The sequence below is a fragment of the Nyctibius grandis genome, chromosome 6 (assembly GCF_013368605.1).
Source record: "Nyctibius grandis isolate bNycGra1 chromosome 6, bNycGra1.pri, whole genome shotgun sequence".
NCBI classification, from domain to species: Eukaryota; Metazoa; Chordata; class Aves; order Nyctibiiformes; family Nyctibiidae; genus Nyctibius; species Nyctibius grandis.
In genome coordinates this window covers 11,718,588-11,745,569 of record NC_090663.1, presented here as the reverse complement: position 1 = coordinate 11,745,569, position 26,982 = coordinate 11,718,588, and the positions used below count along the sequence as shown (strand labels likewise).

Below are 26,982 nucleotides of genomic sequence, written 5' to 3'. Positions count from 1 at the left end.
TTGTTTGATCTGTCAGTCATTACAGTGCAATTGTGTAAGCCTCACTGAATGATTTACATATCCTGAATTTAAGACTAACCCTTGGGCTTATTCCATATCTTCAAGTGCACAAGTCTCCTGTTGGCTTTGCACTCGACCAGGCAACCAGCCAAGCCATGGCACTGGAAGTAGCTGTTGAGCTCTATTGTCTGGGTTAGGGTTAATCACAGCAGCTTGCTTCTTTCAGTGCTGAATCATCACAGAGGAAAAATGTAAGCTTGGCAGTAAAATATGTATGTGCTGCATTGAAGATTTTTCAAGCTTGCCTTGCAAATTAAAACCAGAAGCATATATTTTAGAGAGGGCTCAGAAAGCTTGAAGTGGCTTTTCTCCTCTTCAATAAGTTATTTTACCCGTAATCTTAACTAGAAGCTGAGCTACTGAAAGGACTTTTGTAGCTCTGGTGGAATAGTTAGAGTACAAAAATAAACATTAAAAAATTGAAAAGGCTGTTCTGGGTCAGGAAGAAAAAGGTCTCTCTGTACCAACCTGTCTGCAGATGGTACTGTGAGAGGAGGCAGCACTGTCTTCCTCTGAGCCCAGGGAAGCCTCTGCTCAAAAAATGGAGGAGGCTTAGACTCTCTCAATCACGCAAGAAGCAGCGATTGAAGCCTGCCAAGTTAATCTGGAGACATGAAAAAATCTGCATATCATTGCCTGTCATTCCTCTGATGAGAAAGAGAAAGGGAGTGGCTGAACTCTTCTAGCTGGTGTTGCTGGAGCTTCAGCAAAACGAGCTGTGAGGAGTGGGGACAGGGATTTGCTGGTGGTTTCTGTGTGCAGGGACCCAGACCGGCGAATGCAGGGCTCCAGGAGCAGGCTCGGGAGCTGGCCTCCAAGAGTTGCCTGCCGCCTGCTCTTCAGGCAGGCGGGCTCTGGCCCAGCTACGTGCATTCACACTTATATAAATAAGTACACGCACTGGAGAATTATCTTTGGCCCTTGCAGAGCCACACCCTCCAAAACATATGCAAGCATTGGCATTAGGAGACATGGGAAAAGTCCAAACACCACATCAGCACACATACATATTTCAGACTCACTATAAAGCAAGGTCTAGTATAAACCAGCCCTTTTCTCTCTTGCTTTTATGTATATTAACTCCTGAAAGCCTGGAAGCTCAAGCTGTTTCACTCCTGGGTGTTAACATGACAGAGCCGTGACTGATGTACGGCTCACATGACAGCTTGCAGGGGGCTGTGGTGGGGAGAGGTGACACAGTTTGGGCAGAGCTGGCCTCTGGAATGGCAGAAGCAGCTGCATAGCAGTCTCTAGCAGAGAAAGACAGGGAGAAAACAGCATGGTATGCTGAAAAAATGCGAGGCTTAGATCTAAGTTTAGGTTTAGATCTGGGTTTAGGACCCAGGAGGAAGGAGTCAGTTTTGCTGCGAGTCAATGAGTAAGTTTTGGTAGCTCTGAGGTTGTGAGGGACATCCTGGGCCAAAAGTAGTGGAAAAGCTTTATCCTTTGTGGAAGAATAAACCCTGGCTTATCACATACTGAGATTAATATCTTCAGTTGCCATGGGAAAGGTTTATATGGCTTTGGATTCCTCATCTGAAAAATAGATCTATCCTCTTCAGTCAGCATCTTTGTTAATAAGTAATATCTGTGTTGCTTAACAGAGCGCCTCTCCCTGTAAGTGTGGTAAAAATAACAAAGTGTAGAAGACAGTAGCAGACAGTCTGAAACCAGAGCTGTCTTTACCTCTCCTGTGCTAATATCTACTCCTGCTCACAAACTGATCCAGTCCTCTTGTGGACCCAGCTACAGCATACGACTTAGCGACTTTTCACGTGTCTCTTCCATCAGCTATCCGTTGCTTCCTGACACCTCTCCTTCTGGCCAGCTGGGCAGAAAGAGGCATCTGCTAAGCGCAGCAAGATGGCTGCTGCTCGGAGAGCCAGAGCAGGGGGAAGCAGCAGCACCATGCCCAGACCCCCCCTGCCACATTTTCCCTCTGGTTTCCTCTGCTTGTTCCAGCGTGTTGCCAGAATACCTTTTTGTTCCAGCTGAATAAGCAAAATACTGAGACACCGTTGAGAACATATTTCTGCCACGTATCAAACTGACCTATGGCTATAGCACTCCTGCACAGTAATAGCGGTCTGGAAGGTTGTGAGTGCCTCAGTTTCATTGTTTGACCAGTGCATGTCAGAGAGACAAACATAAAGGACATTTGTAGCTTAGTCACAGAGCCAACAAAGGGGAAATGGCTCCTACCTTTGAGGAAATGTGAGCAGCCATGGAGAGACCATTCATACTCCCCAGATGAACCCATGAAGAACTGCTCTCAGCACACATGACCCTCTAGTCTAAAATAATAGCTACAATACAGTCATTTTATGCTGAGGAGAAAAAAAAAAGTGTCAAATATTTTTTAGCCACCCTTCAAGGTATTGAAGGAGATTCATTGCTAATGACCCTGGTGATAACCAGAGATAGTGTCACTCTGCTCGCTGGGACGTGGCTGAACTCAAGCCAGTCCCACCCACACCAAGTTTTCCTTTCTGTACAGAGCATTTGGCTGGCTCCAGACTTGTGTCCAAGGCCTCACAAATTGTTGTGGGTGTGATGGCGTTGGCATATAAGACTATAGATGTTCAGGGAGAGTGACGTCCAATTTTATCAGCAGGATTTATTGCTGGAGCTCTTACTAACAAACAATCGCTCCTTTCTCTTTCCCAGTTAGCACTGTACAAAATGCTATTCCGTGATTATCCCCAGATGTAAAACTACATGCAGTATCTCACTGAGATGAAGCTTTTTTAGAAATGCCTTGACCTTAATAACTAGCTCACTGAGGGGTTTATGCCTAACTAAGGGAAACATTGAAAGCCCGTAATGGAAGGCACTGTTGATGAACCAGGTATTGTTTATTGCTATTAGCATAATGTACCAAGCCAGGAAAGCAGTTTGTATGGGAATAATTTTTTCCAGCTTGCTGCTTACCAGTACTTGCTGGTATTGGAGATTGGCTGTTTCTGCTAGTTCTGATCCCTCATTTATTTTATGAGGTGATGTGGATCAATGGCAATTCATAACATAGAACCAGACTAATTTCCAGTTAAATGTATCCCTTCAAGATAAAATTCCAAGGTTAATTTTGTTCTCATTATAATGATTTTATTTTGGCTAAAGAATGATCAACTCATTAGCAACACATATGCACATGATTACATTTAAACAAATATGCCAGGAGTAGTTTAAACTTTCCTTAGTAGGAAAAAAAGAAAACATAATGGATTTGGTCTTATGAGGACAACTACTCAATTCACTGAGCAAGAAGCTAGATGCCTGTCCCCCAAGTAAGAGTTAGAAGAAATAGCAACATAGCTGGATCCCCAATAAGGAAAACAGACCCACTGGTGTTTAAAAAGCTTGCACATCACAGCTGAGCTCCTGTGAGGCACTGGTGAAAAGAGCTCTGATACCTTCGTAGCAATATTTTTCTTTAGTTGCCAGTATCGCAGAAGGGCAATATACACTCATTGGCTACAGGAGCAAAAGAGGCCTCTCCTGGGTCATCAAACCATGTTCCTTCAAAATCAAGAGAGCTTGGTTTATCTGACATAGCAAATAGCAAGCTAAGGGGATCTGATTGCTCTCTGCAAACACACGATGAAGGTGTGCACCAGGGAGCACAGAGAGCTATTTAAGCTAAAGGACAATGCTGGCACAACAACACATGGATATAAACTGGCCAGAATACTTTTAGGCAGGAAATTAAAAGGTAATTTCTAGCCATTAGATGAGTGAGTTTTTGGAAAGCTTTCCCATGAGAGTAGTTCAGGAGGGAAATAATTAGTTTTAAGATGTTATTAAAAGGATTATAAAATGCAGTTGCTAGAGATAGGATGAAGTAGGATGGGGAAGAAATAAGTCCGCTCATATCCGCCAAAGGCTTACTTGCTTTACCAGAAAGATATGCACAGCATTATGTGAGACCAATAGATTTGTTAGGGTAAGATCTGTAAGGCATCTTGGTATGTACAGAAGGACTCACATGGACTTTTAGACTAAACCAGATTACTGAAGACCTACATTTTCATTAGTGACATTTCCTAGGCACCTAACTTACAGTTCTTAAGCATGCTTAGAAATATTGTCAAGTTGTCAGGGCTGGACAGTTCAACGTATTTTTCAAACATAGGTCTGATTTCTTACACAATCACACTTCAGACGTATGGTCAAGTCCTCCCTTTTTATAGTGGATCAGAGACTGGCTGGTCAGTGTGCTTGTCTGGCCATGCCCTGCACCTGATCCCTGCAGTCTGTCCTGTCTTCTTATTAAACTCCATTTCCAACTCTGCCTGATGAGGATTTCTCTTTTTTTGTGTGTGGATGGGGGTGTATGGGCTCCATATGCCAGTGACTGGTGTGAGACCACAGGTCAGAGGGGCTGGTATGCCTGGGGTGAAGCAGCTGGAGGGACCAGAGTGCACGTGCCTTGTGTGTGTATGTCAGGGTGTGCAATTGCTAGCAAACACCAAGGCGGACCAAGCAAACACCAAGGCAAGCAGTGGACAGGACAAAAGATTTGGGAGTTGGACATTTGAGCAGCTGTGATCCTGGGCTGGATACTGAAGAGACTAGAGGGTCTCAGAGTTGGCTACTGGAGGAACTAGGAGGTCCAAACCAGCTATTGGGAAGACCACAGCGTCTGGGGCTTGGCTACCAGTGAGACCCTAGGCCTGGGCCAGCTACCAGAGAGACCAGCATGTGTGTCAGCACATGAGGCAGCTGGGAGATCAGTGGATCCAGCTACTGGGTAAACTGAGCCTAACTACTAGGGTTCCAGTGTGTGTAAGCTGAGCTACTGGAGGGATCTGTCAATGGTCTTTCATCCTGATTAGCCAGAAAGGGGAACAGGATGGTGCTTTTGGTGCTGGTTATGTTTGCCTGTACTGTGTTTTCTCTTTGTGTATGTATGTAATAAATGCCTGTTGGGAATACGTGCTTGTCCCTGGTATGGTTGGACCTCAGGACACAGAGCTGCAGCAGCCTCTGTAGGGCTACCAGTAAGACAACTCCTTACAAGAGGTACCACAGATACCTGCCCCATAATGTTATTTTTTTCCACTTTATTTGCAGGTCAATGCCAAACTGTACAGAAAGGTATGATGTGACTTTGCTCGCTGGCCTTGGAGAATCTTGAAACCTTAAGTATTTCTTCATTATTTCCTGACGAGTTTTCTAATTTTGGTGCTATAGTAGGTGCTGTTCCTAGAGAGATGATCTCTTTCACACAAGGCAGAATTTACTGCCGTGACAATGGTATTTGTCACCAGCCAGAGACATTAGCAAGAGAAGGAGGCTCAAACTGTAATACCTAGTAATTTTATGATGAGACATCTCTCTATTACTTCCTTTTCACCTCTGAGTAGGTTGAAGGTGTTACCAACGCTTATCCTTCCTAAGACCTCTTAACCTGATCTCTTAAAGTGTATTAGGTTTATGAGAATATACATGTAGCCACATTTGTGGGCCTGCTTACCTGTGCAGCAAGTCCCGGAGTAACTTTTGAACTCTTTGGACAATTTCAATCAAACTTCACAGAGGGGCTGCAGTTTCAGAAATACTAAAGTCTTGCAGATTTTGTGAGGCCTAGCAAAGAAGAGAGATATCTTACTGATACCTTCCCCACTAAAGACAAAAACCTATGCGAACTCACGCCTCATGAGTGAATACATACCTAAAAGGCAAGGACAGGGGACAGAGTGATATCACAAACACACTTTATTCAGGAATCTGAGTTTTTCACATTAGACACAAGCAAATTCACACCTCACCAGGGGATTTTTCTCTCTTATGGTTTTTCTGGTATTTAAGAAGCTCAAACTGTATTCTTAATTTAAATCAAGTAAAGTTTAATTGAGTATGAGGCAGCCTTTCCTCTGGAAGCCAGGCTTTATTAATTTTGATGGTTTCCAAGCTATTTGTTAAATGAATTCCCTTGTGGGCCAGGTATTACAGTGTTTTCTGGCCAGGGATTTGCCCTTTCATTTCTGTTCAGGTATTGAATTAACAAAATAAATCTTATTTTAGGAGCCATGCTTATCAATCAGATAACCCCTGATGCCCCATCAAATTGTCAGATACCATTTGAATTCTGAATGACGTCTACTTGCGTGAAACTGTTTGCAATCAATCTCCAGACCAAGCATACTTTCCATCATCTTTCTATAAGTGGTTTCAGACATCAAATTCATTTGAGAGTATTTCAAACTGCCACCAGCCTGTGAACAAAAAAAAATAAGTTCACTGAATGTGTTATTTGTTATGTTGTCTTTGAACTATTCAGAGTGTCAATGAAGCAAGTTATTTTTCATATGTTCATCTCCTTTCCATAGCAAAATGCGTGGACATCGCCTTAAGTTCTTGTACTGATGTTGCCTATACTCAAACGATGTATCCTAATTTTCTGGATCAGAAGTCTCGAGAAGTGATTGAGTACAGCTCTGAGTACATTCTCATCAGCGTGCTGCACAACTTGCTCCAGGGAGAATGCAATCCAGACCTGAGGCTCCTGGGCTGCTCTGTGCTGGCCCCACAGTGTGAAAAGGACAAAGTTATAAAGCCCTGCAGGCATGTCTGTGAGAACCTGAAAAAAAATTGCCTCCCTGCATTTGATGCAATAGACATGGCTTGGCCCTACTTCTTAGACTGTGACCGCTTTTTCGCGGGGGAAGAAGAAGGATGTTTTGACCCACTGGCAAAGCTGCGAGGTAAGGGAGGAAGCTCTGCTGACACATCTTACTCATCTAGATGGGAAGGGTCTCATCTCACTCAGCTTGATATGTCTATGGCACAAAACCTCTCTGCTTGTCATCTTTATAGACACCTGTAAGGTGTGATTCATTTTGTTCCACATATTTTAAACACTTAATTAAACCATGCTCAAGAAGCATCTTTTTCTCTCCCTCATATACAGAGCATCAAGACAGGCAGCTTGGATCTAGATGTTTGGACTGCCAGTGCGCATTTAGATAAGCCCTGCCCTGTGTGATAGCTGTCTGTATATTTGAAACATTTTATTTTAAAACTGAAATTTTAATGCACTCACAAGTTCATGACTGCTTGACAAGCTTAACAGCTCATTAAAATAATCTTATTAGTGATTGTCACAGATTTTTGTTTAGATGAAGAAGATGCAGATAGCTGAAAAAAGCCGAATTTCTTAAAAAATGAATTTGATCCACCAGATTTGAAGGGAAAAATCTGTATGTTTTGTGACTAAAATGTGCTAAGCATGCCAAAGGCCAGATTATAACTGGAGGTTGCACAAAATATTTGTCAGTGTGCATATGCATTAATATGCTTTCACAAACAAAATATGCCACAATAAACAGCATAAAATGTACTACATAGATTTAAGGTTTTGATTGCAGCTGTATTTTCTATAGTTCTACTACTGAAAAAGTTATTTTGTGGAAGAGTACAGGATTCATGCAATCCTCTGAGCACCATTGTTTTAAACACTGTGTTACAAATTTTCTTTGCAGGAGAAGTAGATGTTGAGGAAGATTTGCCTTCAGACTTGCCAGCAACTTTTATTCAGTTCAAACACCATTCATATTCCCAAATGGTGAGCACATTGAAGAAGACTGCTTCTAAATGCTCCCATATTGCAACAACTTACAGCATAGGTCGCAGTTTTGAAGGGAAGGATCTTTTTGTGATTGAGTTTTCAACCAAGCCTGGACACCATGAACTGCGTGAGTTATATCAATGTTGATCAGGTTGCTTGAGGGAACTCCAGATTATCCTGGTGAAAACAGGTCCTTTTGATGGGATATCACTTAAACTGTAAAAAGCGCTGGTTCAAAAACATTTCTCCTCCATTTTGTTCCTGAGTTACAGCGATAGCTCTCGATTCACTGTAAAAATTACAATTTCCTAACTTTATAACCTCAGTTTATGACCACGGTTGACATTCCTTGTTGCTAGATGTGTGACCATGTACTTAGTTGCAGTGATATGGCTATTATTTGTTTGTGCCCAGTGTACAAAGAAGTTTGGATAGTTTTCTGTTACTGACCTGCCCTCTCCATCATCTACCACTTCCTCAGTCTCCTTTTATTTGTCACTATACCATCAAACCCTACACACTTCTTACAAGTAATGCCTGTGCCTAGTCTAAACGTAGTCCTTCACATCCTAAAATATGGACAACTTGTGAGAAGGCCTTAGATGCAGGACATTAACATCAAAAAAGGGCAATGCAGCACAGAAAACAATCCTCCTGAACAGGTCAGTGCAATACCTGTCACTGTGATAGGTGAATGATACCAGGAATTTATGGTATCATAGCACCTGAATGCCTTTAGGATACAAGCCCTCACAACTTTTCTGCGAAGGAGAACAGTGCTCTTCTCTGTTTTGTGTATTCATCACTGGGACAACAAGGGCCAGATTTTTAAGTGTTCTGAATTCTTCAAAATACAGATAATTTTCTCAGGGAGTATTAAGTATCCTTTTCCAGTTACCAGCTCCCAGCTCAAATATAATATCTGACTAAATCAGGTGGACTGCTGTGGCCATTGCTGCATACCAAGAGCCTCAGGTTGCTTCTCAGCAGAGAAGACAGCAAAGACTGGTTTTAGCTTTGTTTACTGACAGCCACACTGCCTTGCATGATGCAGAGACATTTTGAGGTGTTTTTAAAATTGACCAAGATCCCAGTAGACATCTTTAACAGAGGAAAGATCTATATTACTATTTCCTGGCCTATCAGACTTCCTCTCTTTTGTCTTTTTAAGCTGATGCTCAATTTGCCAGGAAAAAACAAAGCCTATGAATCAGGCTTTTTAAACTAAAACTGTGATATGGCATGATAAAAGATGGTAGTTTAACAGGTTACCTAGCATTTCCTTCTAAGTCTGTTGCTTCATGCTGCTCAGGACAGCATAAAAGAGGGTGGAAATAGCTCTAGAGATGGAGATTTTGCCAGCTTGAACAAGCTGGTGTAATAGCTCTGTGCCAGCCCTCCCCCAGCGTCTAGTGCTTGAGGCTGGCCAGGATCAAAGACAAAGATGAAGGGATAGACAGGAAAGGGTGTCTCCAAAGTGCATCTGTTTTCTACTTTCCATTAGTCTCTAAGGAAGGCTGGAAATTGAGAGAATAACTGCAGGGAATTGTGAAGTTACATGTTTCTAATTGTCTTATTCCAAGGCTATTTAGCCTAAAAGCCACTTTTTATGCACGACCTAATTTCTGTTCCAAATAGAGGGGTAATATATTACGCATCTGGAGGTCATTTCTAGGTTCTGTGACAATATAAGGCATTGAAGCCGCCCAAGGTAAGTGAGAGTGCCAGGGGTGTATTTTGTTCCTTCCCAGGCATGGCTTGACATTTCCGTTTGCAGTGTTCTTTGTTCCCAATTAATGATGAGTCCAGCAAAAGCTCAGAGCAACAGTTGCCTCTTATGGTTTGGAATCCTGAAACTATGGACTTACTTTATTTCACACTATTTAAATTGTCACTGAACTGACTTGTAACGGAGGGAAATTCACCTGAACTGGTGTGCTATTTACAGGAACGTATGCATTAAATTACTGTAAATAATACTTTCTGACTTATCAGTAAGCTATTTGGGTTACTCTGTTTTTGGAAGCCATCCAGGTATAATCAAATTAAAGCATCTGTTACTTCATATTCCACAGTCAAGCCAGAATTTAAGTACATTGGCAATATGCATGGAAATGAAGTTGTGGGGAAAGAACTGCTAATATACCTCGCACAGTATCTGTGTTCAGAGTATCTTCTCGGGAATTCTCACGTCCAGACCTTGATTAATAACACCAGAATTCATCTCCTACCTTCACTCAACCCTGATGGGTATGAACTGGCTGCAGAAGAGGTAAAAGACTTTTTATAAGGAAATGTTCAGTGCTTCATGTTTCTAAAATTCCCCATGGGAAAGAACAAACTGGGAGGGGAGTGTCATGTATGGGAGGGAGTGTTAATAATCGGCAACCAGAATCCCAGGCTGGTTTGGTGGTATGTTGCTTTCCAAAGATGATGTGAACAAAGCTAAGAGGAAATCAGAGACGTGTTTGTCATTTTTGCTTCCTGCATGCAATGACGTGGGAATCACTGTGTTACTTTTTCACACATTTAGCACTCTCTGCTATCAGTTCTAGAACAAAATGCCCACTGACTCACTTTAATGACTGTTAAATTATTTTATAAGGAAATGTTGTTTAATACTGTGGGTAGGTATTCTTCTTGTAGAAGAGCAGGTATAATTGTATGTGGCTATTTTCTGTACTATCATGCTGTAATAATGGATCGCAGTTTTCAGAAACCAGCTGGTGTCTGAAGGAGACCTGTGAAAGCAAAACTTCTATTATATGTTACCTGACATTCTTCTTTTCACCTCACTTTTATCACCAGCACCATTAGCATGAAAATAGGACCTTTCTTTTTCTGCATTGCTCGTGTGTTGAGCTCTGTCTGTTGTATGAGTCTGGGGTTTTTGCATTCTTGTCTTGGAACATCAGCTGTATTTTCTTTTTCTCCTCCTCTAACCCACTCTGCATGCTGCTCTGTGCTGAGTACGAAACTGCTGTGTTCCTCTCATGAGTCACGTCACTGGTGAGTGAAATGCTTCTTGCATGCTAGTTAGTGCGTTAGTGATCATGGGGATAAAAAATGATCAATAAGTGTGTTTTTTTAACAGTATAGACATTTTCAATTTACTTGTTTTAAAACTTCCCCTTGATTAAGATGGCATTTTAAACAATTTCCACAAAGTGATATTTTGATAGGAAGTTATTCTGAGCTTGGCTTCTATGCTGTAAATTAGGGAGCTGGTTACAATGGATGGGTCATCGGACGACAGACAGCTCAGAACTTGGACCTGAACAGAAATTTCCCTGATTTGACGTCTGAGGTTTACAGAAGAGCTGGGATTCGTGGGGCCCGCCTTGACCACATCCCCATTCCACAGTCCTACTGGTGGGGTAAGGTATGAATTACACATTTTATAAATCACATATACTACAGAGCAATTCAGGAATTAAGAACCTGAAATTGCTTGGTCTGAAGTTATTCTTTGGTAATCAGGTTTTATAAGTAGGAATAAACTGGACAGGCTCAGAATTGGCATGAAAAATCCTGGTGTAGGTCTGGCCAAAGAGGCAGGTGTCACAAATCACTGGGAAAATTTGTGGATAATTTGGATTTTTCTATTTTAGATTAAGAATAATTACTTTTAGGAGGGATCTCAAGTGTGTAATGATTCTTCATTAGTGATTTAAACTGCGGTACTATGTTAAAAGACTTTATGGACTTGTCTCTCATTGCACTAAGCTCTGCACATGTTTGATGCAATAGTGGTTTCTGCCTTGGAAAACATACAAAGGCTTCATGTGAAGCTGTGCGCCATCAACTTTCCACAAAAAGGATGTTTGTAAATGACAGTAACCAGCTGGAGCAAAGAAAGCAGCCTGTCAAGTGGCAGTGATGCTGGAGGGGAGAGGCGCTATGAGGTTTCTATGACCAAGTGACCTACTTAGTAGATGAGGGCAGGGCTGTGGAAGTAGTCTATCTAGACTTCAGTAAGGTATTTGACACTGTCTCCCACAGCATCCTCCTAGACAAACTGGCTGCCCGGGGCTTGGATGGGTGGACTCTTAAATGGGTTAAAAACTGGCTGGATGGCTGAGCCCAGAGAGTGGTGGTGAACGGGGCAAAGTCCAACTGGCGGCCGGTCACTAGCGGTGTTCCCCAGGGCTCAGTTCTGGGGCCAGTGCTGTTCAACATCTTTATAGATGATCTAGACGTAGGGATTGAGTGCACCCTCAGCAAATTTGCAGATGACACCAAGCTGGGTGGGAGTGTCGATCTGCTGGAGGGTAGGAAGGCCCTACAGAGGGATCTGGACAGGTTAGATAGATGGGCCGAGACCAACGGCATGAGGTTCAACAAGAACAAGTGCCAGGTCTTACACTTCGGCCACAACAACCCCATGCAGTGCTACAGGCTGGGGGAAGAGTGGTTAGAAAGCCGCCCGGCGGAAAGAGACCTGGGGGTGCGATTGACAGCCAGCTAAACAGGAGCCAACAGTGTGCCCGGGTGGCTAAGAAGGCCAATAGCATCCTGGCCTCTATTAGGAATAGTGTAGCCAGCCGGTCTAGGGAAGTGATCGTCCCTCTGTACTCGGCACTGGTGAGGCCACACCTTGAATACTGTGTCCAGTTCTAGACCCCGCAATTCAAGAAAGACGTTGAGGTGTTGGAGTGAGTCCAGAGGAGGGTGACCAAGCTGGTGAAGGGTCTGGAGGGTATGACCTATGAGGAATGGCTGAGGGAGCTGGGGTTGTTTAGCCTGGAGAAGAGGAGGCTCCGAGGTGACCTTATTGCAGTCTACAACTATCTGAAGGGAGGTTGTAGTGAAGTGGGAGTCGGCCTCTTCTCCCAGGCAGCTAGCGATAGGACAAGAGGACATAGCCTCAAGCTTTGCCAGGGGAGGTTCAGGTTGGACATTAGGAAGCATTTCTTCCTAGAAAGGGTCATTAGACATTGGAACAGGCTGCCCAGGGAGGTGGTGAAGTCACCATCTCTGGATGTGTTTAAGAAAAGATTAGACATGGCACTTAGTGCCATGGTCTAGTTGACATGGTAGTGTCAGGGCAACAGTTGGACTCGATGATCCCAGACGTCTCTTCCAATCTGATTGATTCTGTGATTCTGTGATTCTGTGATTCTGTGCTGCTGTCTCCAGTCCCGGGAAGAAGGATGGAGGCAGCACTGCAGGGCCTTGCACCCATCATCACTAAGCTTCGTGTTACGTGATGTCCAGAAATGCAAAGTTCCATCCTACCTGTGTTGCTGGCAGTCTGGCAGCCCCTGGTGCTGGCAAAATGCATGGGAACTTAGTTCCCCTTAACAGAAGAAACATAGAAAGACAAATCAGTAGTTCTGATATTGAGAGCTCTGCTTTTCTTCTGCTTTTAAACTCATTTTATTCTAATTCAATTTTTCTTGCTAGTACAAAGCCTCGGATAGGTGGGGAACAGGACTGTTTCAGCAGCTGGTGTGTTAGCAGAAGATTTGAGACCATACTTCAGTTTTCTACTCTGTTGCAGGCGATCTCGTATGAGGCCAGGTCTAAATCCCAGAGGCGTCTCTGATGCTGCCCCAGTGTTTTGGTACCCTATTTCACAGCAGTGAAATCTGGATAAAAGCATCTCACTTTCTCAGGATAATACACGTATGAAGATGCAAGGCTGTGAAAACTCAGTAATGCACATTGTATCAGACTGCTGATTTTTGACATAACTAAGCTCGAGAAGTTTATTTTATGCATGTAATCGTACAGATCCCAGCTCATGTCCCTAGATTTCTACATGGTTATAATGTCACAGGCTTAATAGTTTCCAACATTTGACTGAATAATGAAAGGTAACAGTGAGCTGGTAAATGCAAGTAGAGTGCAGAGCCTTAGATGGGAAAGAAGGGTTGAGAGCATATGGAGCAGAGCCTGAGGTCAAATGAAAACATGAAAAAGAAGGAGTTTTAGGAGAAAAGTCTAGAGAGAGAATAGTTTAGGTTCACTCCATTTGTGCATAGTAGTTTTCATGGCTGTACATCTGGGAACCATGTGCAGCTTTCAAACTGAAAGTTTTCTTCAACAAATGAATGGTGTATGAATGAATATGAAGAATCTTGGGAGCGGGGTTAGGCCCAGCCTTACAGATACCTGGCGTGAAACCATGTTGTTTGCAGAGGGGACCTGAGCACTGCAGGTGTGAGCTCTGGGCTGGCTGCACTATGGAGTTTTACCTGGTCTCCCAGAGGGTTTGCTTTCCCACGTAGGACTGAGGTTTGGAGCCATCCCTGTTCTCTTTTTATGAAACCCTCTTCTTCATCCTTTAAAGCCAGGACTTTGGCTGGCGATATCTGTATTTCACAGCAATTTTTGAACACAGCTCACTTTAGTTCAGTATCTGTCATCCTGTTCCCACAGGGCAATCCAAGATTATTCAATTAGTCAGGAACCTGCCAGCTTTTGTAATATAATGTTGACTCAGAAGAACATGATGAATCAAAAATATATAATAAAACAACAGTCACTATAAACATATATATAAGTTCCTAGCTTACTGGGAGTCATTGTGCTATTTCAGACCCTCTTACAGAGCCCATCTCTCTTGGTCACAGCTTCTCCCTGGGTTCCTGATTTGAGAGCAGGAGTTGTCTTGCTCTCAACCTTGTCAAGGTTGGCCATTCCATGCAATTGCAAGTCTGTTATCTGCCAGGCTTTTTGACCCACAGCAATGTATGTACTTTCCTGGGGCATATGCTTACAAGGATTTGTTCCCCATCTTCAGAACATGAGCTCACAATGACTGACTTTAGTTCTTGCCGAGTTTGTGTAGCTCAGCCACCAAGCACAGCCACCAGCCAGCCCGTAAAGATATGGCTGATGAGTGAAATTGTGTCTGTGACATCTCACTTACCAGACAGAGTCCTTTCTTTGAATGGACCTTTGCAGAATCATTAGTGAGGGTGCCAGCCTCCTGGGAGCTCTTTCATGGGCTGTATTGTCCCCTGAGCTACGTACAGACAGGCCACAGGAGTGCGTGGCATGCCTAAAACCAACGTGTGGCATTGGTTTTCCATTGAGGTATCCAGGGAAGCGGCTTTTGCCCTTTCAGACTGGACATAGAGGCTGTGCAGCAGACTTCGAGGTATGAAAAAAGGGATGGAGATCTCCCTCCAGCTGTATGTCCGCTCTCTCTCTGCATCCAGAGGTGCAGGGTTGAACGCCCAAGCACCACTGAGGAAAGACAAATATGGCTTTGGCCCCTTTTCATGCCAGTAGCCAGTACAAGCTGTGAGCTTGTCCCACGCTGTGCAATCCAGAGTCCCCATAACTCTCTGGATTTTCTGGCTCTAACCTCCCTGCTGCCTCATCCAAGTCCTGCTTCTGCCCTGGTCCTTCTGATGGTCTTTGGGATGGTCAGTTGTAGGCAGCCACTTGCAGAAGGCATTTTTACAACCATGTATTTAGCTTTCTTAGATGCTGTGCAACATCATAGCAGCTTATAGAGGGTTGGATGGAGACAGCCTAATGTTTCTCCCACAGTTACCCAACTGCCGTGGCCAGCCCTGCCCCAGATAGCGCATGCCAGTCATACTGGGGTGTCTGTCACCACAGGCAAGGGACCTGGAAACGTTGGCATCCTTGGCACACAACCACCCTCTGTCTGAGCTCTGCCTCAGTAGGTGCAGACCCTGGGGTATAAATACATCCCTTCTTCTGCAAACCTGTTCTTGGTTTTGAAGAAGAAATTGAAATAAAATGATGGTCCAAAGGTTCATTCCTCACGGCACTAAACCTCAGGGAACCTCTAGATGGCCTCCTGACCCTGAAGTGGGTCCTGACCTAAACAACACCCAAAGCATCTCCAAATCTATGTGTTTTGCAGAACAAATGAGGGAACCAATTTGCCTGTGACCTGGATGGCACCATGAAATCTCCTTGACGACTGCAGTTTCACATGGTTCAGGAACCTGGCAGTAAACATTCTCACAGCCTCGAGTCCCTCTCTTCTGCCGGTGGTATCACGGGACAGCCAAATCAGCTCTCTCATAATGAGCTTCAATTTTGTCAGGCAGATGAACCTGTGGCTCTTACAGTAGTCAGCTTTGTGCATGCAAAAGTGTTAGATTGGATGTTTCAACACCAACCTTTCAGCTTTCATTTACTTAATAGTGTTTATTACCTGCCTTATTAAAGTAATTATCTGAGTATTGCAGGGCATAGTATAAAGATCAGAAAACGGAAAGCGAGTTCCCAGTCAATCCCATAAACTCAGGAGAGCTCCTGCCTCCCCATAACCCTTGCAGTACAGTGCATTTGCCTCCCCACTATTAGGAATTATTATAATAAGTGGTCTGAGGGCTCAGACTGAGAGACTTCAGGCTTCACCTGAAATGAAGTCAGTTAAATTGGCTTGATTCAAACAGAATTTGGAAGTCTGTGCCAGTGGAGGCTGGCATAGTCTTGAGGAAAATTAGTCTAGTTCCTTCTAAAAGGGAAAAAAGAAACCTTTGAAAGCCATGGAGACAGTGACTAATTGCAGTATAATCGACAGAAATGAGATTCAGGTTTAAAAAGGGTAGTGACCATTCCCTGTACTTACGCAGAAATAATTTAGCTGTTTTCTAATTGTGTCCCAAATTGTTCTTGTGAGATTGATTTCCTCTGACTAAAAAGCAAGAGCCCTGGTGAAAAAAAAATCAAAACCCAGAAAACTCACATTAAAGGAAGAGTCTATGAATAGTCAAAGGCCAGAGTGACACAGATAGCATCTGATATCATCCGGCGGAGCTGAACCAGGATGTGCACATTTCAAAGCCTTAATCACTGTACGTGATGTCACTGAAGTGCTATTAGGATAAAAATAGTGACACTGAAACTCCCGATTTTCCACAACCTTCACTTCAATAAGACTTTGGCTCTGTGACACAGCAGTGTCTAGTGGCTTATGCAGGTATCTAGTGAGCAAGTTGGCTAATCAGGGGGAGCGACTGAATTTAGGAGCTCTCTAAGTAAAGCTGTGCCTTGCCTTCACCCTTGTCCACTGAATTGCAGAAGCAACTTAAATATCTTCTTATTGAGGCCCAAGACTGCTGTTTGAAAGCAGGGCTGGTTCTGGTGCCAGGCATGTCCTCTCTGGCCAGACGGTGGGAGCTGGGGCAGCTGCAGGCAGGGTAGGGAGCTGCTGAGATTTTGGGGCAGCATCCTCCTGGGGAGCACTGGTGCGGCAGGGCTTGGAGGATGCAGGCTTGGCGCCAGCTCCTCAGCCACCCCGTGAACCCCCAAGCAGAGATCCATGGGGCAGACAGTGCTGCTCGCAGCCTCTTACAAGCCACTTGGGGTCTTCTGTTCTTCAGAAGAGATGGACTTAAAGGATGAACAAAGCGCTTTCAGGGTTCAGCTGAGAGTGGCTGGTTCAGTCCCACATTCCCTCGGGATAAAGATCATTATCAGACCATCCCTGGTGGGCTGTTTTCTTCTCCCACCTCAGTGCTGTGTGAATGGATGTGTGAGACTGCAAAAAGTGCAGAGCATTTGTCCTTTCCTTTCCGAATGCCCTTTATCTGCCTTTTAAAATATGTTTTCCAGGTCATGCCCTTCCTGGAAACTCTGTGTGTAATCTTCCCAATTATACAAAAATCTTTGGTTGGGTTTCTGGTGTGCAAAGTGCATTCTGTGTGTTCCTGAGTTGGTCAGACTTTACCTGTTACATCTCATCTTATATTTAAGTTTCCTCTTTATAATATCAAGGTTGAAAAGATTGCAACATAGAGATTCAGACGCTACCACTAGGTTGATAGATAGAATGGACCTGGCCTGTTTCTCCTGAGGACAAGTGGCACAATCTGACTTGTGTCCATATGCTAACCACAAACTACTGCTTTAATGATTCACCTTACAGCCATGGGAACCCTCAGGTTCCTATTTCTTCCCAAATACAAGGTCCAACCTTTTCAAACAGAACAGCTGCAGTACCCAGAGGCACTAGTTCAGCTCAACAACTACAGAATGACATTTTAAGGAAACCTGAAAGCTCAGACTCAATAACTATGGCATCTGAAGGGAGATATCCTCCTGCCTAGGTCAGGAATGGGCAGGGTCATATCTTCTTAAATCATTCCAAAAACTGTATTTAGACCTGGCTTTTTTCCTGACACCCTTTGCTTTCTACCTCATTGCTAGGAGCTGTAATACATCCATGGTGCACCTTTGCTTCACAGTGTTTTTCTCTGCTCCACACCTTGGTTTGTGCTACCCACTGCATCCCCAAAGCTGTGATTTACCAACAGCAGAATAGGGACTGGTCCAAAGAAAACAGGAATTACTATAATTGCAACCCTAATGTATAGATCTTTAGGGGTTTTTTTTGTTGGTTTGTTGTTTGTTTGGTAGGTTTGTGTTTTTTCCTGCGTATTGCTGACTTGATTCACTATTACTAGTTATGAGCCACTCTGGGATCCTGGCTGGATGATTTTTCTAGTGGCTGAGGGAACCAAAGCAAAGAGTGATATGCAATGTTAGCAGCCCTATATAGATTCTGGACTAAGTCTGTCATAACAGATCTGCTCATTTTTTTTTTTAAACCTGCATATCTGCACTTGTGCAAAGCACAGTCCGGTTTAGCCTCTGCCTTCACCCACTTTTCCCCGGTAACTTCACAAGCTGCCAGGAAAGGAGCCTCACCTCCTCCAATGTCCCCGGCGTGTGTCTGGGCTTGCAGGGACCGGCCACCAGATGACACTGTTACCCCTAAGAATTAGCTGACACCGGCTCAGGTCCGTGAAATTACTCCTGGGGAAGAGGGGCTGAAGGAGCCTCCTGCATGGTGGGGGCATGAGGGGAGCCTGAGCATCTCTGGGAGGCCAGTGCCCACTCCCTTGGCGGCAGTTACTGAGCATGGGCTGTCAGAAAGACAAATTTTGTGACTTCTCTTCAGCAGTTCTCTGCAGGCAAACTGCAGTCATTGCTGTGCTTTATATGCATTAATTTTCATTATTTACAGATGAACCTGCACCAAAGGATAGCAAATGAAACAACGTATTTCCAACAAGTGCTGAGAATTACAAATTGATCTCCGTATTCCAGTTTGTCCATACAAAGTCAGTCCTGCTGATTCAGAAATTAGATTAGATAAGGAGTTTGGTTTGCAAGTAGTGGTACAGCACCACAATTTTTCAAGCCTAAATTGCTGCCATCATCACTTTGAACTGTTGAAAATGTCACTGTAATAAAAAGTTATTCTTCTGTCAGATTTTTCTCTTTCTTTTTTTATCAGTTTTTCCACAGTGAACAGTGTGTCTCGTCCCTGGAGCAAACCGACACTCTTCCCCCACTAACCTTTGGGGTGGAAGAGCCCGCGACCCTCATGGTTCTCCTGTCTGACACACTCCCTTCTCTGCTGGGCTTCATCCTGCCCAGGACCAAATCCCTTTGGAGCTGCATGACTACTCACAGATTTTTTTTTTCTCCTGGATTTCAGGTGGCCCCTGAGACGAAGGCAGTCATGAAGTGGCTGAGGTCTATCCCATTCGTGCTCTCTGCCAGCCTCCATGGGGGTGAGCTGGTTGTGACCTATCCTTATGACTATTCAAGACATCCTATGGAAGAAAAAATGTTCTCCCCCACACCTGATGAGAAGGTAATATTGGTTTTGCAGGGTGAGCATATCAGTATGGTTTCCATGTGTGGAACTATGGAAACTTTTTCTTTTAGCAAGTAACAAACTTTGATTTATTTAGATTGTATATATGTGTGTATATGTATACATGTGCATATTAAATCGCATGTATATATATGTAATGCATGTATATATACATATATATATTATGATTTATACACTCAGTTAATGTGTTTTAAAATATAACAACATTTACACAATATCAGTTTGATCTGTAAAGATTTCCCCATGTTTTGTGAGACCAAACCTGATTTGACAAGGCACAGACTAGGAAACGCCAGGCTCTTACTATTTAAAGGATGAAGGCTATGATATTTCCACTGATTTCCAGAAGAAAAGGAACAAGCCTGACCAGCACTATTTTCTGTTGAAATCTGTAGGAAGGAAAAAAAAAAGGCTGGCTGCCATATGGGGGCAGCCTTGTAACATTTATTCCAGGTCAGAAGACAGGAATGGTTTTTCCCTCTCTGTCCCTGGAAAGTTCCCATTTGGAACTCACTGTAAATCTTCTGTGAAATTTTTTGCCATCTTTCCTGTTTCTCTTTGGTTTCCTCAATCTAGTATTCATTACCGACATGCCCACTAGCAGAACAGCTAGTTCTTCAGCCTTCTGGCGTATGTTAAAAGTGTCCCTGGTCTATAAGAAAAAGTGGTTCATTATGTAACAAACAGCAGCTGAAAATAGTCAGAAGCTGATCTTTGACTTGAAGCATCTGTTATCTTTGAGCATATCTCTGGGCTGACTTCTAAAGTGACAGTTCTCACCAGCACCTCTTAAACATTTAAATATTTGTGACTATTAAACATTTTCTATATCAATCCTTTTTTTCTGAGCTGTACAATACCTACTGACTGTGCATGTGTGACAATGATTTAGCAGTAAAATAGACCAGACACTGGACAGTAAAAAGCCCATGTAAGAAATGTCTGGTGTGTGGAAATGAAAGCTACAGAAGCTCTTGGTGAGGACTGGGGGAAATCATAAACCTGTGCACTTATATCCCATCGCCTGGGCTAGGGGTATCCTGATTTACGTGTAGATGGTGGAGGAATGTGACCATGTGTGCCTTATCAGGCAGTTCACCTCTGGGATGGAAGGACAGCAGTCCCTCCATCATGTCCAGTCAGGGACAGCATGTGAGTTTTGAGTGAAACAGTGCAGTTACATGGACAAGGCACTCCATCTCAATGCAGTGCAGAGCTGGGCAAGCCCTAATGGCATCCCTGGTTTGCAACAGTGTGAGACACAGGATCTCACACCGGTGGCTGCTGCATAGTCAGTGGTGGCAAAGCCTGGGAAGGTAGCTACAAACTTGGAGGTTTAAAACGTACAGGGAAGGACTGGGGATGTCCTCAATTAAAAGTAATTTTTCAAATGAGTCAGTACAGGAACCTTAACAACACTACCAGTATCACTTTAAATTTTGCCCAGAAAGTTATAAAACCCGTACCCGTGAAGTGACCTGCATTTAAGTAATGTCATCTGCAGCTGCTGCTGCAGGAGAACTTGCATCCTGAAAGATAGCAGCTTGTTTTAGCTGCCATACATTAGCCATAACCCTAGTTCTGACCACTAACCTGTCAAATTCACCGTGCAAGGGGAAACGAGACAAGTTTGCACCCTTGGCTGCAGCCCAGGGTGAAATGCTGCAGTGCAGATAATGACCAGAAATTAAAAAGTCAAATTCTGCAAAGTACATTGAAACCAGGTTGCCCAGTTTGAAAATGCATCTGGGTGCTGCCACCTCCCCATGTCCCTCATGGTGTCTGTGTGGTATCACACGGATCCAAGACACTGTGGATGTCAAGCCTCTTTAGGCTGCATCACAGCCTGGGCTGGTACCTGCTGGGACCAAAGACTCTCAAAGCTGGACCATGTCCATTCACTCACATTCTCGCATCTGGTTCAGCCCACGTAACCCAGAACTTTCCCTTTTTTTGGCTTTTGTGGAGATGCATGTTTTTATCAGTCTCGTGCTGGTTTGTGTTACACAAGAAGCTGCATTGATGCCAGTGTTCATGGGAGCAGAAAGGTGCACACCAAGTCAAGTTCTCTCCCTTTGGTGAATGGAAACAGTCCCTTCCCTCCCCCTGAAAAACCCAACCTGTCACAGTCAGTGGGGTAAAAGCGCTGGCCAAGATAAGAGCACTGATCCTATTTTACAAAATGAAGCATCACGCTTCCAAAGACACAAGGATTCCTCTGTGTTTTTCCCCTTTTTGTTCCACTGTATTACACCTAAATGTCTAAGTTTTTTTGAGGTCCATGAGTAGTCATACCTTAGCTGCTAAGTGGTAATAAATGTATTGCTATCTGAGAACATTTTAACTTTTTTTTTTAAAAAGGTTAAACTTTTTTTTTGTATCAAGTTCACTTGATTTTGGATTTCTCACTTTCTCTTCTCACTACCACCCATTTCGTTCACTTGCACCAGTGGCCAGGCAAAAGACTTATGCTTCTTGTGTGAAACAAGAGAAGACTTGGTCACTGAAAATAAAACATCTGCAGATGTCTTTGGGAAAGGTGAGGAACACACTCCTAAGTCACATAGGCACCTTCTAAACTTTTAGCAAATATCTTCGACAGAAGGTTCAGAACTGGAACCCAAATTCCTGTAGAAATTAAAGATATCAGGCCTGGCTCCAAACTATTGGCAGTAAAAGATCTTCTTAAAATATTTAATCAACATCCATCTCTTTCCAGCAGAAATTTGAAGGAAACGTAATTGTCTGGGCTGAACAATACTTAGACAACATAGAAACTCAAGGGAGATGCAAAAGCATTTTGTATTAAGTCAGGATTTTTAGTGTCTGGTCATCAGAAGTATTTTGGTAAATTATCTTTACGCTTACATATCACTTTCTTTCCACCTTTCCTTGATCACCTGCCTGATCCCATAATTGGCTCAGCTTTGTGATTATTAGAAACATTTGTAAATATTACATCAAAATTGTGTGCTAGGTCATTGTGGTCTTTATTCTTGATGACAACATCAAGGATAAAGTTTTAGGATCACTTCTAAAAACAGAATTTTAGCCACTTAACTTCTTGCACATGTTGTCTTAAGCAATATGCAATTAAACTCATGATACAGAGTAGTAGGATCCAGTAGCATCTGATAATTGCTGTCATTTCAATGTTGAAATCTGAAATTATAGCTTTTGTAGGTGAGGTTCAAATAAACAAAAAGGAGAGGGGGATTTTCTGTACAAATTTGAATAAACATTGGAGAAAAACGGCAGGAACCTGATTCAAAGAAACGGTTTCTGCAGATCACTGCTGTTTCTTCTGTCTTCACTACATGTACCTATCACTTTTCCTTTCTGGGTGCTGACTCCTCTCCTCTTCATCAGTATCAACACTCTAAGGAAATCAGTGGTGACATCCTCCATCACCACATCCTATCCTTCACTTTTTAGGAATGGTTTCTACCCCACGAAGAAGCAACTGTCATTGAGATCAAACTGGCAGGTTGTCCTGTATGAGTGATAAGTGCAAAGCAAGTTGACACAGTCTATTTTAAACAGCAGTGGCCAATGCAAAGATCTGGTTGGGATGAGGCTGGTGTAGGTATTTTTGAAAGGATAAAAATAACAAGAGCTGAAACATAACAGAAAGAGCTAATTTCAGCTTTAAAACTTGGGACTTGAAGTACAACCAAACAAGACCTCTACTTCTGCCCCAGGTGATATTTTGAAGCCAAGTATCACAAAATCCACTGGTATTTAATGTTATCTCTGGCTAAGTGTATTGGATTGCAGAGAAGGACCTTGGAGAAGAAAAGTGAAAACTTCCTGGCAGAATATCCTTGCTCAGAGGCTCACCCCCTCCATCAGCCTCGAGGACACGGGGTGGCTCATTGTTTGGGCTCGCAACAGCAAGAGTTACTAGAAGCAACGACAGTGTTTACAGTTTGTAAAAGTGAATGTATTTCAAACCCTTTTGTTACAGATGTTTAAAATGCTGGCTAAAGCCTACGCAGATGCACATCCAGTCATCTCAGACCGATCCGAACTTCGTTGTGGTGGAAATTTTGTAAAACGTGGAGGTATTATAAATGGTGCTGAGTGGTACAGCTTCACTGGAGGTAAAACCACTTTACCATCATAGCAAGTGAGGTAAAACCTCTATATGACCTTTATGAGAGACACAAGGTTTTGAAAGAAATAATTTATCCATTTCAGTTTGCTTTAGGTCAGACCCCTGCAAAAAGTAACTTGTGAGAGATTTAAGTAGCAAAATGTATCTTGGTAACATTTAAGTTCAGATACCATGGGGTGTATTCAGCCCTGATATGACCTGAGAAAATATAACAGGTTATAGAAGGGTCAAATTTGTTATTGCATATAATATCGCTCTAGTTTTAAAATCTGAAATGTAGAAATAAATGCTTAATGCTATGTTCTCATTCCTTACCAGCATGAATTTGAATACATCCTGCAGACTGTGCAAGTACAGTTTAAATAAACTCTTTTTTTTCAGGAAAAACTACAACAGAGACAAACATCTCGTTTATTTGTGCTTAGGTTGCTAATTTGATTTCCCCAATAATAGCATTTAGTTTTATTCAGGATTTCTGAAATACTGGCAAAGATGAAATATCAGTGTTCATAAAATTTTATGCAGTGTTTCAGTTGTGTTTTAAAATAGGACTCAGCTGGATCTCCAAATAATTATGTTGAAACTAGGCATTTAGAGAGCTTTGGGGCATGAGTGAGAATTAGGTTTAAATATCTTTGGCTTACATTCTTCTGAAAATTATATCCAATGTCTTTTGTACAGAAACAGTTTTGAACATACTAGTGGCGAAAGGTCATATCTTTGCTGGTGACCCTTGGCAATCACCTCCGATACAGACAATTATCCAATTACCATGATTAACTAATCCTTATCTCTCCATCGCTACTTCTTGGTCAGGTGTCACGGTTTAAAGCTGGGCTGGCTATTAACCAGGTGGCAGATGCTCTCTGTTAACCCTCGCCCCCCGCCAAGGGAAAGGGAAAGGGAAAAGGGAGAGAGACTTATGGGTTGAAAAGTTAAAACAGTTTTAATAAACTATAATAATGAAAAAGAGTATAATAACAATAATAATAGAAATAATCAAATATATACAAATATATACAAAGCCAAGACTGAGAGCTTGGAAATCCTCCTCAGGCAGAGTTGCTCCCCCAGCACAGGCAGAGGGGAAAATGCAGTACCTCCCCCCAGCACAGGCAGAGGGGAAAATGCAATAGCTCCCCCCAGCACGGGCAGAGGGCAAAATGCAATAGCTCTCCCTGCCATCACACCTGCAGGCTTTTAACTGGAAAATTGGCAAAGCTGGTACCAATCAGTGGGAGACAGGAGGGCCTCTCCCTCCTGGGCCCCACCTCCAGGAGGCAGTGGGTTAGTGATAAATAGGAAAGTGAGAATGACGTGTATGGGATGGAATATCTCATTGGTCAATTCTGGGCCACCTGCCCCATCTGCTCCTCCCTGCAGGTGTGACCCCCTTCGGCTCTTCACTCATAAGCAGTGAGGAATTTAGCAGTGACCTTGGTTTCTCTAAGACTAATTGGCCTGGTTTGGGCCAAACCAGGACAGTCAGGTGAATAAGAATTTAAAACTATGATTTTTTCACAGAATCACAGAATCAACTAGGTTGGAAGAGACCTCTGGGATCATCGAGTCCAACCTTTCACCTAACACCACTGTGTCAACTAGACCATGGCACTAAGTGCCACATCCAGTCTTTTCTTAAACACCTCCAGAGATGGTGACTCCACCACCTCCCTGGGTAGCCCATTCCAATGCCTCATAACCCTTTCTGTGAAGAAATTTTTCCTAATGTCTAACTTGAACCTCCCCTGGTGCAGCTTGAGGCTATGTCCTCTAGTCCTGCTGCTAGTTGCCTGGGAAAAGAGGCCGACCCCCCACTTGCTACAACTTCCTTTCAGGTAGTTGTAGAGAGCGATAAGGTCTCCCCTCAGCCTCCTTTTCTGCAGGCTAAACAATCCCATTCCCCTCAGCCGTTCCTCGTAGGACATACCCTCTAGACCCTTCACCAGCTTTGTTGCTCTCCTCTGGACTTGCTCCAGCACCTCAATGTCTTTCTTGAAGTGCGGGGCCCAGAACTGGACACTTTTTTGCCTGAAAGAAGTGTCATTGTGATTAGTTAATTTGTAGTTGAGATGAGTTGTAGAATTCTGAATTTGTTGAATACTTTTTATATATTGGCTGTGCACACTCTTTACAATATGTATATCCACACCCACAGGGATTGCATTCAGCTGACTGCAACAGCAAAGCTCCAATTAAGGGTTAAATGGCTTGTTCATGATCTCTCCTTTTTCTTTTTAAACCTGTAGGTATGGCAGATTTTAATTACCTTCACACAAATTGCTTTGAAGTTACTGTGGAGGTAGGATGTGAAAAGTTTCCTTTGGAGGAAGAACTGTTTACTATCTGGCACGAAAACAGAGATGCCCTTCTGAATTACATGGAAATGGTACAGCTCTGCTTTTACAGACCCTTGTGCTTATGGTTTTTCTTCTTCATTCTTTGTCAATATTTGCTTCTTTACTGTTTCCCTGGTTAGTTATCAACGAGACAGCACCAACTCAATCATCACACTCCACTCGGGACCCCACTCCCTCAGTTTATCTAGCAGGACACACAGATAATATTTTGCCTATCTTGTGGGAATGATGGAGACTGAGGACTGTAAAGGCCTTGAAAACAGTGAAAAAGGGAATTGTCTGGAAATACTTTGTTCAACATTATAAAAAGGTTTTAGTTGGAAAGGACCTTTAAGATCATCGAGTCCAACAGTTAACCTAATACTACCAAGTCCACCACTAAACCATGTCCCCAAAATCAACTTATAAATCAACTGTCCAAAATCTAATGCTAGAGAAAACCCACATATTCAGAAAAATATGAATCAACCTTTCTCTTGAAGAATAAACCAACAAGATCTACTTTCCAGAGAGCTTCTTGGAACTTCTTCCTTTCCATATTCCATATTTGTGGCCCAAACCCTACTACACAGCAGCAGGAGATTTAGATTCAGTTGAAATGGAGAGGTTCTAAGAATCTTGCTAGAAATGCCGTTTCCACATTTTTCAGCTTGATTTCTTGATGAAAATAGTTCAAAAAGATCTGAAGCCTGATCTTCTAAAGGAACAACTGTATGTCTCTAAGCATTAAAACATGCCATTTAAAAGCCATTTTTAATAATAAGTCTAAGCTCAGAAAAAACAAATACCTCACTGACAATAAGTAAGTGAACATAGAAACAGAAGCTGCTCATCTTTCTCTCAGCCATTAGTAAATTATCTTTCTGACATGCCTTATTTTGATAGAGTACGCAGTAATTTAAAATTGTTAGGAGTGTTTTTATGGCCTTTCTAAGCAACCTCTTGCTACTTGTGGTAAGTATTATCATTCAATAAAGTCTACAGTACAGACCACCAAACTCATTTCATTTTACAGCTGTCTGATGAAAATGAGTTTTAGTGAATCCAAATGGAGCTGGGTTAAATCCATATATATTGCAGCTGAAGTCTTCAAGATGTAAAGATTTTTATAGTGTGACATACTGTAGAAGTCTGTGGCGGAAAAGCTTTTTGAGTAAATGCAGGACAGTAAGCAAAACAACTTTGTAGATAAGGATGACTGAATTACTCCCGATAAGGATTAAGTCTGCCGTAACCAATTCAACCTTTT

The 26,982-nt window shown here is 42.9% G+C and overlaps 1 protein-coding gene across 1 annotated transcript in view; it reads left to right on the top strand.

The window, feature by feature from the left end:
* Nucleotides 1-26,982, top strand: part of CPZ (carboxypeptidase Z) — a 38,985-nt gene that overhangs the window by 7,845 nt on the left and 4,158 nt on the right. The window contains exons 2-9 of the mRNA XM_068403703.1: nucleotides 5,134-5,157; nucleotides 6,393-6,767; nucleotides 7,545-7,757; nucleotides 9,706-9,902; nucleotides 10,851-11,012; nucleotides 19,074-19,232; nucleotides 23,224-23,359; nucleotides 25,623-25,762. Of these exons, the coding sequence (XP_068259804.1) occupies nucleotides 5,134-5,157; nucleotides 6,393-6,767; nucleotides 7,545-7,757; nucleotides 9,706-9,902; nucleotides 10,851-11,012; nucleotides 19,074-19,232; nucleotides 23,224-23,359; nucleotides 25,623-25,762 (1,406 nt within the window). The remainder of the gene's footprint in view (nucleotides 1-5,133; nucleotides 5,158-6,392; nucleotides 6,768-7,544; nucleotides 7,758-9,705; nucleotides 9,903-10,850; nucleotides 11,013-19,073; nucleotides 19,233-23,223; nucleotides 23,360-25,622; nucleotides 25,763-26,982) is intronic.